Below are 13,263 nucleotides of genomic sequence, written 5' to 3'. Positions count from 1 at the left end.
CACATCGGAGGTAAAAAGAGTGAGAAAGAGGGTAATGTTGTTTATGTGAAAAGTGGTCAATTTGTAGGGAGGAAATGCTTATCCTTGGTCGTAACATAGCAAGAAAGGGAGAAGAGAGGGAACGATGAGAGAAAACAATTAAACTGTAATGTTTAGTTTTGGGCCTTCGAAAGAAAAACAAATATTTTTTATGAATTTATGAGCAAAATCCACGCAACAATTCAGATTCGGAAGTAGTTGATGGTATTTTGTTTTACCATTTTAACTGACAATTTTCCTAATTGTAGCAAGCGAATAGTTTGTGATAGTTTTGTTCACAACATCGGCTTAATTTAACGATCGTTACTGTAAGAAGATTTTTTTTTTCTTGTTAATCAGGGGTTTAACCAGGCCATCTTCAAATGTAAACGGTGTTGTTCACTGAATGCAAGATGTTAATGCAAATCAAGCTGATATTTTATTCCCATCACAATAATTTTAAATTTCTACATGATGATTATGATGATTTTCAACACTTCAATGGTCTATTGTCATCGTTTTTTTTCACCGAGATTTTGAAGCTGCATCGCATTAAAATTTGTACAATATTCTGCAAATTATTGTTGCATATATGTTGATGAATTTTTTACAAAGTTGTTAAAATGTGGAAGGGGTAAAGGTTTAGCTTTAGTTTGATGTTCCGTAATAAGTGAATATCACATTATTCATTGCGTTATTTTCAGTTAAAAATGTTTTTACATAAAATTTGTCAGCGCATAATTTGAAAATCCATGAAAAGATTCTGGCGCAATAAAATGGATGTAGCGACGCAAAAAAAAAGATGCATCAAAATGCAATTAGGGAAGTAAAAAAAGATGCATCAAAACGGAAAGGGCCCCATTTTTAATTCGTATGTTGAAATTTCAGCCTGTCAGCTATTTGCATTGTATAGCAGTTTTCGAGCAGCTACAGGTCACATCCCAATGTGTTTTGTGTATTTGTCAAGCCTCCAGAAAGCTTCTTTGAACAAAAGTTTTCACCCATCCTGTCAAAAAGTGATATTAAAATTTGGTTATAAAAACATGCTATGAGACCACCCGGACTACATACACCTTGATTCTTAATTTCACCACCTGATCTCTTTAATCTTGCTTGGGGTAAATGTAAACACCACCTTGTTTAGCCATTTTTCGAGGAGGTACTCGAATCTAATTCTAGCTTTGAGGCTAGAATAATCTAGGCTGAAAATCGCACGCACACAAATAGTTTTGTGTGTGGTTTTGTATGGAGTGTTTACATGATTTGAGCCTCCAACTGTCAATTTCCATACAAAAAGTAGACTAGAATTGTGTAGGGCCTCTATATAAATTTAATTTATTTTTACAATTTTTGATCCGATGCGGCTTCGAACCCTTGGTGAAAAAACGATTGGAATAGACCGTTGAAGTGTTGAAAATCATGCGGAATATATTTCAAACTATTATGATGGAAATGAAATATCAAATTAATGTGGTTTTAAATCACGCCAAGAAAGGCTACGTTTCTATTAAAAAATGGCTCGATAAAACTTGTAATATATAAATTAGGCTACCTCAAATGTAGTTTTTGGAAGAAAACAAATCAATTCGCTTCACAAAGCCGGGAAGAATTCATGAAAAGTGTGTCTAAACATATATTTCACTTTTACTCTAATCTAATCTCTTCATCCAAAGCTTCAAATTCGTTTCATGGAAATAAATGTATGCTTCCTCCCTAAAAGAAGCTTTTACCAAGCTCCCTAAGAACAAACAGAGCTTTAAATCCTTAAGCTTTCCTCAACGCTACAAGGATCAAAGCTTCGAATCATTTCCACGAGATGGCGCTTCCGGTCTATAAAACATCCTTCCGCAAGCTTGCTCGGTTGACGTTTGCTCGCCCCAAAACTCACCGCTTCCCTTTCACTGCCCTACCGCACAAAGCGTAACCCCACCATTAGCCCTACCAAGTGTACATGTTTACACAGCAAAAAAAGAAGAAGATGCTACTCGCTTGTGGCGTACCGCAGCGCAGCACCGAACGACAGCGGCGCGTGCACGAGTTTTGCTTACCTTAGCGGTGAGCCCAAGGGCGTGGCAATGCCGAACCCTTTCGCGTCCAGGTTGCGGCCGACCTTCATCGTGTCGCACGGTTCCCGCTCGTTGGTGTACTCGTTCTTCGGCGACTCGATGAGCAGCGCGTACTTGCCCTTCGAGGTGCGCACCCGCCGGATGCCCTCGTCGTACGACTTCACGAACAGGTGCTTGCGGGAGTTCATGTACTCCCACATGCGGCTGTACAGGGAGATTTGTGATTTCTGCAGCGACACACACACACAGACAGGCACACAGCGGGAGTAGAAGAGAGTATTGAAATTAATGAGCTGTTGGAAGACGGTACCGGGGGGGACAGGGGTACGGCCCTATATCACCTACCCGGAAGAAGTCCCAGGTCGAGCCGTGTATTAGCGTGCCGTACTGGACCTCGGTTTGGGAGGCCAGATCCTCCGGGGAGTTGATTGGCGTGACCATGCGCTCGACCGTGAGGAAGGCGGCCAGGTTGGCCGTGTAGGAGGAGATTAGGATGAGCGTGAAGAACCACCAGACCGAGCCGACGATCCGGCCCGAGATGGAGCGGGGCGAGATGTCGCAGCCCTGCTGCATGAAGGCGCCGAGGGCGAACCAGAACGAGTTCAGAATGCTAAACTCATTTACCGTCGCCTGCGGCACTGCGTCCGGTTGCTCGCCTGACATTTCCGTTGGTTGGTGGTGGTGGTCGTCCCGTATGGTGTAGCAGCAGCACGCACGTGGATCCGCATTAGCCATAAAGTGTGTCACAAAGCAGCGGGTGAGTGTTGGTACCGATGGGGTCGTGCCGGGGAGCAAAGGGAGAAAGCAAAACATATGAGATAAGTTACGACTTTTGTCAGTGCTCTTGCACGGGAGATGTGCAGTGTGTTTTCCACCGGAAAGTGCGTTCACAACTCATCCCCAAAACTGCCCGGAAAGTGCCAAAATGGGAACGTGCCGTGTGGCGCTGCATGTGTTGGGAATCCTTATCCGGCAGTGTGCACTGTGCATCATCCCGTGAGGCAACATGGTGTCCGTGGCGCTGGAACAGCGAAATTAATTACCGTTATAATTAACTAGTCGCCATTCGAAGGGTGAAAAGCGTGACACTATGTACAGGACGATGCTGACACCGACGTAGCTGAACAGCACGCAGACCTGGAAGAGAAGCGCGAGAGCACAAAGACAGCATTAGCGTGGGATGTGTGCGTTTGTGGGGTGAAATGATGCTTTGGATGAGGCTCCATCGAACGGTGGCCGAGTGGTGTTTGATGACATTTCGTCGTCAGGTTGATCAAGGACAACGCAACACCAGCCCCGAAAGTGCTGTTGCCTTGTTGGACACGCTTTTCGGATGGGACTCTCATTAGTAGCCCTCTCTCCCCCCACCCTTCTGCCACTACTTACCCAGATCTCTTTGGACAGTGGATTGAGGAAGCTAAACACACTCGGCTTCTGTTTGACCGGCCGCTTGATCATGATGGAGATGCCGAGCGACATGAACGGTTTGCTAAAATCGATGACGCGCTCCCGCTCGGACGTGATGGTCATCGGGGCGATGGCAAAGTCGGCCTCCTTGCGCACCAGCTCGCCGACCATGCCGTCCCAGCCGCCCTTCACGTCCGGGTTTTCCGAACCGTACTGACCATCCTTCACGATGCGCAGCTCGTCTGGTCGTTGTGGGGGGAAAACAAAAACAAAAAAAAATCAATTTGAGCAATGTCGCTTCCCATTTTGCTCTTCTCCATGGGATGGTTAGCGATTTTTTGTGGGACAAAAATAATGTGGATGGAAATCGGTAAGCGTGAAAAGAGTTTTGTCCCCTGTTTGGACCGCGACAAAAAGATCTTCAAAAGAAAAGAAGGGGAGCTGGAGGAACAAGAGTACGCATTAAACTTCAAAAAGGACATCCGACCTTCTCGGAACGTTCAGCTTGGGATTGTATGCGCTCTCGCCCGTCTGGAGGGGCTAATTTGAAAGTTTTCAAATATAAAGTTTTTCATTACGGAAGCATCCGCATTTGCCCGGCTCTGTTCCGCTAGAGTGAAGGATTATGGTTAGGTTTGGAGTGTACGATTGCGGTCAGTTCTATGGTAACCCGGGGGGGAAACTATCACGTTGTGATAGACAGAAAGCATTTCTTGGGAAAGGTTCACCATTCAACAGAATCTGCCAAATCAACCTTAATGACGATAATAAGCAAGATTTCATGACATTTGGGTATTTCAGGCAAAAACTTAATTTGTTTGTGTCAGCTTCGGGAAAACATAACCATGCTCAGCACGCTTTGAAGTTAGCGGAAACCATTACTCAGTGAAAATACAGACATGGTATTGGGAGCAAAAAAAGCGAAACCATCGATAATGTTTGTTTGAACTAGCATCAAAGCACACCATAAATGAGTTCCGATTAAACAGTCACGGAGGAGCTAGTTTCATTTGGAATGTGAAGCTTTCTGAGCACGATAAATATTGACGCATCACTGCATTATTGTTTGAGAGCATTTGTTGGGATAATCATTACGCTATACTGTGTTAGATCCTTGAGAGAATTTAGTTAAACCATTCAAATTGTACAATGTTTAGTAATGCCTAGTATATCATAAATTTTCATAAAATAATATGGACTGAATTGAGCCTCACTGTATGACGTCAATATCGCTTGGAATGTAAAAAGATATCGGTGCTGTCAGAAGTTACAGCCTTAATATCTTCAAGAACACTAATTACTGCAGCTCTTCAAAAAGCCTTATGAAGAGTTCACCAAGACACCCGGGCTTGTCTTGGAGTGTTTTGCTGTTCGCTTGAATAATGTTTACAGGTCCAACCTCAAGCCGGTACCTTTCCCATCCCCAAAGCGGGTGTTTCCAAATTGTCTCGCAAACATGGCCCAGTCAATAGAGAAACATGATGCCCAAGTTTACATTCGCCCCACACCGCAAGGCAGGGCGCAAGACAGGTTGTACAAGCTGGAAATTATGTCAGCCCATGGTCCCTTTTTCACCGAAAAGCATAAGACCCGCAGAGGGTAGGTATGTGCGTGCAGGAGTGTGGAGGAGTGTACGTACAGTTGATGCCGAGTTTTTTCGCCACCAGCTCGGCCAGATCCTTGCAGTAGCCCTCGAAGCGCTCGTTCGTCTCGAGCGTTTCGCCCGGTTCCGGCTGCCGCAGCATGATGTACGGCTCCTCGATGATGGTCGTCACGATGTAGGTCTTGTTCCGCTCGTAATGCATGTCCGTCTTGAGGCGGGTGTACTTGGCAACGACCGGCGCCAGTCCGCCCTCGTCCGACCACTCGGCCACCTTCACCATCGCACTGTTGACCGTCATCTCGACCACGTGCAGGGTGTAGTTTTGGCGTTTGCCGTCCTCGTTGAACCTAATATCGCCGGTAAGGCCCGATATTTCCACCTGTCGGGAATCGGGGTAAGTAGCGTAGTTGTCGTAAAACACCGTCCAAAGATACGCGGTACCCAGTTTTGTTGTGGTGGAGGATGTTTTTTGTGTGTGCGTTGATGGCCCAATGCCAAACGATCCATTCGTGGTGGTGGTTGTAGTGGCGGTGATGATACCAATAGACGGAAAGGTGTAAAAGTTGAGCCATTTGCAAGAACGATAAATAGTAAACAGAAAGAGAGAAAGAGAGATAGTGTAGAAGAGAGTTAGAAGATGGAGCGAGAAATAACAAACTGATATTAGCCGGCATGGAGGCTGCGATTGTATGGCAGCAAAGGAAACCGAGCACGACCACGCCACAAACGCAGCGTACAAGCATGAGGGCATAAATAAAGACCGGCAGCCATAATAATGTATCTCACGGGTTCATAAATCCTAGCTCGATTTGGCTGAGGTGTACAGCGAGTGAGATATTGAGCCAAAATGTAGAATTTTATAAAATAAAATTAAAACAAGCAAGACACAGTTCTACAAATCCCAATAAAGTATAAGAAATAAAGTTGAAAATGAAAACCGATAGCTTACGACTAAAATAACTAAAATCATCTCTCACTGCACGTCCTTTCGACCAGATTGGAAGGAAAACATGTACAGTGCTTACCTTGCGCAGATAGCGTGAAATTTTATCACCATGCTCCCACGGGGTGACCCAACCCTTGGAGGTGTTGCAGTCGAGCGTTCGGGTCCCGTTGGCGGGCAGATTAAACGGCTGGCCCCGATTGCGCATCGTGTACGCCCGGAACTGGTCCGGCTTTTTGCGCATAATCTTGGAGAACGCTTCCACCAGCACGAACACGGCATCGTACATGAGGGCGGCTTGGGCCGAGATCAGTTCCTTGCCGGCACCCTGCGATGTGGTCGGATCTAATCGCTTCCATCCATCAAGAAACTCCTTGACGTACTTTTTGCTCGTATCGACGATCCGGAAGCCGGTGATATTGATTGCACCGTACTCGATAACTTCACTCTCCCAGCGATCATCCATCACCTGGTGAGAAGGAAAACGAGAGAGAGAGAGAGAGAGAGAGAGAGAGAGAGAGAGAGGAAGAGGGAGATAAATAGAGATAATGGCAGCAAAACACGCTACGGATGGAGTGACAAGAAGGATGGTAACGATTCACCTAGAGTTCGATTGGATTGCAGCGATGTTATTGCTATTCAGGACATTTCGGTTTGAACTTTTGCAGACAAATAAATCTTATCGAACATGAGATTTGGGTGCAAGTTTTGAGAGGTTTTTGGTGATGTTCAAAGTGAGGATTATTTTCAAAATGCTTGAAACAGAAAGCACAGCTTAAGAACGTATGGAACAAACAGCAGGACAAGAATCTCTCCATGAAACATCACATTTGCAGGGGATAGAAAGAGAAGGAAGTAGCAGCAATGATTCAGACAGCAGCATGAGCATCGATATCAAGTTAATGCATGTAGCCGTCAGCAACGTTATGTGTATGAGCATAAAGATAATAGATAGAGCCATCGTCGGATGATGTGACTTGCAAAACTCGCTGGTTTGGAACCTACGATCAGCCGTCAGGCATCATTGGCAGTTGCACGCGTGGTGGAAGAGAAGAGGAACCGACACGTACGAGCAGTCTGTTTATGTTAAATCCTATAAATTGACTGGTGCGGCAGCCACTGTGCCGAGGTTCAGTTTCCGGTTCTATTAAATTGGTGTGAGCCCACCCGACGACCTTCGAGGCAGAACGGGTTTTGAGCAGCACACACTTGATTCACGTTTTGATTTTCGATCCCGGTCAATATTAATACCAGGAAACGGGGAATATCTGCTCCCTTCGCCAATAGCTCTTTAGTGAAATACGAAACATCGATGGAATAAATCGCAACCAACATGAGGAAGAGACGACATGGGCAGCAGAATGAGAGAATGGGCCGTTTTGGAAAACGTTCGAAGTTAGTTTGAATTGATCCAGAGTTCAGACTCAACATGATTGTGAGAGCAAATTCGGTTGAACCTTACAATGGAAGAGAGGGGAAGAGGAGGTGAGGTCGACGTGAAGCGGACGAACGAAAGTCAGGAACTGTGAAAGTTAGATAAGATGGTAAGTGATAGATGGAATAAGCATACAAGATAAACGGTACATGATCAACGAGATGGGTCGTTTGGAGGTTGTTGGTAATGGCCGTTTTGGTAAAGCACGGTAAGAACCCAGTCCAGTAACATGATGCGCAAGGGAAAGAATGGAAAAGACGGTATTTTCGGCTAACACAGAGTTTGAAGAAGAAAGTGTAAATGGTAGGAAGCTGATTTTTAATATTTTTTGTAACTGTTTGAAGTGTTTCTTATCCACTTATTTTATCTCATCCATATGACTCATTGAAACTTTTACAACATTAAAAATAAATATTCGGGATGAATAGAAACAATACGAAATACCAGGCGTCTCCATATCTCTACGAACTACTAGGCGTCTCCATCTGAAAACAATTATTTTGAATATCAGTTTTAATTTGCATTATTTTCATAATTTAGTCTAATAATTCTCAATATCCAGAAAGAACAATGAATAAAATAGAACAGAAATATTTCCTAGAACATGATTTCTTCCGCTTTGCCAAATTAATCCATAGGAATCTACAACCTTGAATCTCGAAGACTGCCAACCGTCGACTGCCGTTAAACATGTTACCAGACGAAACCTTCACCTGTGCGATGCTCTCCAATAGGAAACGAAATGGCAAAACACCGACCGAAACCTTATTATTCGCTTGCAATAGTCGGAATGATTGAGTAAAACATGGTCCCGGTCGGGCTTCGGTCGACATTGATCGCTTGTTGGGCAACGCTAGCAGTCGGGAAACAGTTTGCCTCGCCATATGTTACCATCACCAACCACGATGAAAGGAAATCAGGAGTGCTTGGGAAGGGGTGTAGTTCGGTTTGTTTGCGAAGCTTGTTGTGGTTAACCACTTTCGGCTGTGTTTCTGGCTGTGTGTACAAGCACATCGTGACGTGACGGTGTGGTAACGAATTTGGAAAAGCCCTTTCGAGTGCAAGGTAAACCGGCGTAATATATTACAGCTGATGACGATGACGATGAAGGTGGCCTTCCGTTTGAGTTGCAGGCGTGATTTCAGCCCAGCAAGCAAACAATAGGTGACCGCTACCGTATCGGTGGACTGATTGGCATACATATTTTCAGTGTGTGTAAGGGTTGGGAAGAAAGAAACACTACGGAAGCTTCAACAGAACCACTCGAAAGCAAGTAAGGAGCCTTAAGAACGAGCTGTTACTTGAAATACTTATCTGGCCTCAACTATTTGCTGTACAAAACTTTGTTGCTTGTGTACCCTTATTCAAAGACTGCATCGAGATTCCTGGTTTGAAATGGAATGCAAATAACAAATGAAAGCTTGGAAAAAATTCAATTTGTTTCTAATATTGCCGAGTGGCATGTTATTCACAGACCACACACAAGTTTGGTTTGACCTATGACGGAGCGAAAACTTGCTCTGTTCAGACAACTGGCAACATAACTAGCACAATAATTTATTTTATTTTAAGCTTTTCTTGACATCTGAGCTGACGATTTTACATGTTGACAAAAAGAATAATATACCAGGTTGATAATTGGTTAGCACAAATCATATAAAATGGTCGAAGGTTTGGAACAATTAATATGTTGGAATGGGTGAATTTGTAGGACATATTATGGCAAAATAGATGCAAAAATGATTCCAACATGCAATAACCTTTCCCAATTTGCACATTTCTGTAAAAATAAGTTTCTATAAATCCCGGAATAACGAGAAACCAAGTATTCAACGTGCAAATGGAGAATAATAATAAAGGGATTACATGGATTAAGAAACCATACATGTGGAGTTTTTTATTCGGTTTAAGACAAATAACGCTTTATTGATTACTTTAGTTCACAACATGTTATTCGCTTCGCGGTCCGAATTCAACTCCTCGCGCTTAACCCGCGCTCCCGAATTTAACGCTGCGAGTTCTCTCTCTCGCAACTCGTTCCTAGTACGCTCTCGTTCTCCTGATCTCGCTACCGTTATTTCTATCTCTCACTACCACTAGCGCTTTTCCTTTCTTACATTCGGCCGTCCTACCCTATCTTCAGCCCCTGAAGATTTTTCTTCTAATTCATTTTATTCATTTTCCGATTCTGCTTCATCTTCCGAAAATACTTTGTCGTTACTGATGGCAAACGACCATAACTTCATGTTGTCGCAACTTGTTGTTGTTATGTTCGGTCCCTCGCAATTGGCTGCCCTTTTAACCGTGTATCGTCCGTTACGATTAATTTTAATAACTTCATACGGTCCCAAAAATTCGCTAGCAAGCTTTCTTCCGGCTACAAATTGTGTTCTTTTGATGGCTACCAAATCTCCTACCACGTACGTATATTCCGGCTTTCGTGATAAATCATAATGTTTTTTATATACATTTTGCGCATTACAAATGTCATTCTTCGCTTCTTTTCGCATTTCCTGCCGTTCACAATCAAAACGATCATACGCTTCCTCCTCCAGTAACCGCGACAAGTCTTCCACCTCCGACGTCCTCATCTTTGTCCCGAACATCAACTCGAATGGCGACTTTCCAGCTGCTACGTGAATATGAGAGTTAATCGCTCGCTGCACAGAAGGCACCACCTTGAACCACTTTCCAGGATCTTCCGATGACAACTTCGTCAAAACCGATAACATGGTGCGGTTCACTCTCTCCGCTTGACCGTTGCCCCTCGGCACTCCTGTTGTACAAACGACGTGCTGTATACCATGGCGATTAGCGTACTCACCAAATGCGTTGGCTGTGAAAGCTGAGCCCCTGTCGGTTACGATACGAGCCGGATAGCCAAAAATTGTCGACCAGCATTCCAGCTTCCTCAACGTTTCCTCCGCTCCAGTCGTTTTTGTCGGGTACAACCAGACGAACTTGGAAAAACCATCCATTACAGTCAAAACGTATTTGTACTGCTTTCCCGTGGCGTCCATCGGCCCTACATGATCGAGGTGAAGGGTTTGCAGTGGCTGATCTCCCTTGTCAATGGGGTGCAGGAACCCTTCCTTTCGTCCTAACTTCTTATTGTGGATGATATACTTCACACAGCTGTTGAGGATCAGTTTCACTTTTCGCTCTAAATGCGGTATAAAATACCGTTGTTTTATGGCGTGCATGGTTTTGCATAGTCCAAAATGACCCTCACTATGAATGTCCGAAATTATTTGTTTTTCCATATCACGCGGAATCACTAAAAGGTCTTGTCCTTCGACACACTTGTATAAAAGTTCTCCTTTTATTTTGTAATCTTCGTACGGTCTGGTGTTAAGAATTTCAACTATCGCTTTTATTGAATCGTCCCTTTGTTGACTTCTTTTAACACGAGCCGTCACTTCACATGTCACCATCATTGTTAACTGTGGATATCGACTGAGACAATCGACGTGTTTCAATCGGTCTCCGGCACGATGTTCCACCTCAAAACTAAACTCCTCCAAGCAAATAACCCACTGCACCACCTCTCGCGGAACGTCTGCTTTCTTCAATGTTTGTTTGAATGCATTACAGTCGGTCACAAGCTTGAACTTTATCCCCAGGAGATAATGCCTGAATTTTTTCAACGCAAGATAAATAGCCTTTGCTTCCAACACATAGCTGTGATGTTTGGCCTCTGCATCGGTTGCCTTCTTGCTCCAAAAATATACGGGATGCAGCTCTCCATCAAACCATTGCAACATTGTTGCCCCAAACCCTTTGATGGAAGCATCCGTGTGCACTTCTGTTTTAGCATTTCGATCGTATATTTTGAGCACCGGTTCTTTCACTAACGTACTTTTCAAATCATTAAAGGCTTCGATCTCTATACTACCCATTTTAAAATCTACCTCCTTCCGCAACAAGTCAGTAAGAGGCTTGGCCATAATAGAATACCCTTTTATAAATTTCCTAAAACATCCTGTCAAACCCAAAAACGCTTGCACCGCCCTTATGTTTTTCGGTATAGGAAAATTTTTCACCGCACTAACTTTTTCTTGTCCAGGCCAAATCGATCCGTTTTCAATATGATGTCCCAAAAACTCAATCGATGTTTGAAGGAAACGACACTTTTTCCACTTTATTTTTAATCCATTTTCGGCTGCTACTTCAAACACTTTCCCCATTTTTTCTAAACACTCCTCAGCCGTACTACCACAAACCACAATATCGTCCATGTAAATATGCAACACATTCTCTCTTAACAAATTTTGAAAAACATAATTCACAAACCTTATGAACACCGCTGGCGAGTTGCATAGTCCAAATGGCACACGATTAAATTCAAATAATCCCGATTTTGTAACGAATGCGGTATACTTGCGGCTAGCTTCTTCTATCGGCACATGAAAAAACCCGTTTTCCAAATCCATAACAGTAAACACCTTTGCACTCTGAAGCTGCTCCAAAACTTCTTCTAACAATGGAACTGGAAACCCATCCTTTAGAACCATTGTATTCAGTTTCCGAAAGTCGATACAAATCCGACTAGTGCCGTCTTTCTTTTTCACTACCACAACGCGACTTGCAAAGTCTGACGTCGATGGACGAACAATTCCCTTCCTCAACCATTCCCCTAGATGGTTTTCGACTGCTTCTTCCTCCATTAAAGGCAAGCGACGGGGCGTATGCCGAAAAGGTGACGCGTTTTCTTCCAACACTATCTTCATTTGTATGGGACAATTGTCTTCGTAATTATCTACCACTGAAGCTTCGTATTGACTTTTCAGCGCTTGTACCTTGTCTCGAAACTTCTCCGGCACTTCCAGTTCTTGGATTTGTTCACAATCAATCTTATACACAGCACTTTCGTGATCGCTACCCGATTCCTCATTGTCACTTTTTTTCTTAAAAATCTGCACTCCATCGTTGGTTATAGCGTAACAAACACTTCCAAGAAAATTCATGCCTACCAGCATTGGAACCTTCATCGAATTTGGAGAGACCACCAGCAAACCGATTTCGTATTCAACGTCATCGATGCCAATGTTTGTTACCAATTCGCCTATCGGCTTTTGTATGATTCCACCAAAACCACGCAATTGTTGTATGGATTGTTCCATCCTTTGTTGTACACACCCTAAATCTTGCAATGTGTCTTGACGGACAATCGACACTTCGCTGCCTGTGTCAATAACCGCTTTTATATTTTTTCCCCTTAACTGGACCATTTTTGTCGGTAGCTCAGTTTGGACATGGTTTATCAGGTTTGTACTTGTACCCGGTTGTTGTTTATTCCTTTGCCCACACTGATTCGCACGATGCCCAAACTCGTTGCACTGAAAACACCGTGGTCCACTTCTTTGTTCTGGACAATTCCGTACCATATGTCCCATCACACCACAATTAAGACAACGTGCTTTTGTTGCATTTTTCACAGGAATTGTGTCTTGAACCGGCAAACTTTTGTTCTCTTTCTGCCCCGCGCGCTCGTGCCATGCAGATCTCACCGCACGTGTTTGTTTCTGCGCTGCACGCTCTTGCCAGGCAATTTTTTCTTTCAACTCTCTCACCGTGCGCGCTTCGTACAATGCCGCGCGTTGCGCTTCGCTCTCCGCGATACCATCAACAATGTACTCACACACACTTTCTTCGTCAAGGTCAATCTGTTTGGCAATTCGCTGCATAGAGTAAATGAAATCCAAAGCAGATTCCCCTTTTTTCCGTCGTCGTGATGCAAGTTGACGATGAATGTCCATCGGACGCACTTTTTCTCCGAATTCTGCTACTA

General features: G+C 43.9%; 1 protein-coding gene across 7 annotated transcripts in view; it reads right to left on the bottom strand.

Moving 5' to 3' along the window:
* Positions 1-13,263, bottom strand: part of LOC1276693 (glutamate receptor 1) — a 63,877-nt gene that overhangs the window by 5,730 nt on the left and 44,884 nt on the right. For all 7 annotated transcript variants that reach the window (XM_061644843.1, XM_061644849.1, XM_061644842.1 and 4 more), the window contains exons 6-11: positions 6,120-6,506; positions 5,131-5,473; positions 3,471-3,733; positions 3,128-3,221; positions 2,430-2,740; positions 2,067-2,311 (exon numbers count right to left, since the gene is read on the bottom strand). In XM_061644843.1, coding sequence (XP_061500827.1) covers positions 2,067-2,311; positions 2,430-2,740; positions 3,128-3,221; positions 3,471-3,733; positions 5,131-5,473; positions 6,120-6,506 — 1,643 coding nt within the window. The remainder of the gene's footprint in view (positions 1-2,066; positions 2,312-2,429; positions 2,741-3,127; positions 3,222-3,470; positions 3,734-5,130; positions 5,474-6,119; positions 6,507-13,263) is intronic.

Source organism: Anopheles gambiae, chromosome 2 (genome assembly GCF_943734735.2).
Source record: "Anopheles gambiae chromosome 2, idAnoGambNW_F1_1, whole genome shotgun sequence".
NCBI classification, from domain to species: Eukaryota; Metazoa; Arthropoda; class Insecta; order Diptera; family Culicidae; genus Anopheles; species Anopheles gambiae.
This window is presented reverse-complemented; position numbering and strand designations above follow the sequence as displayed.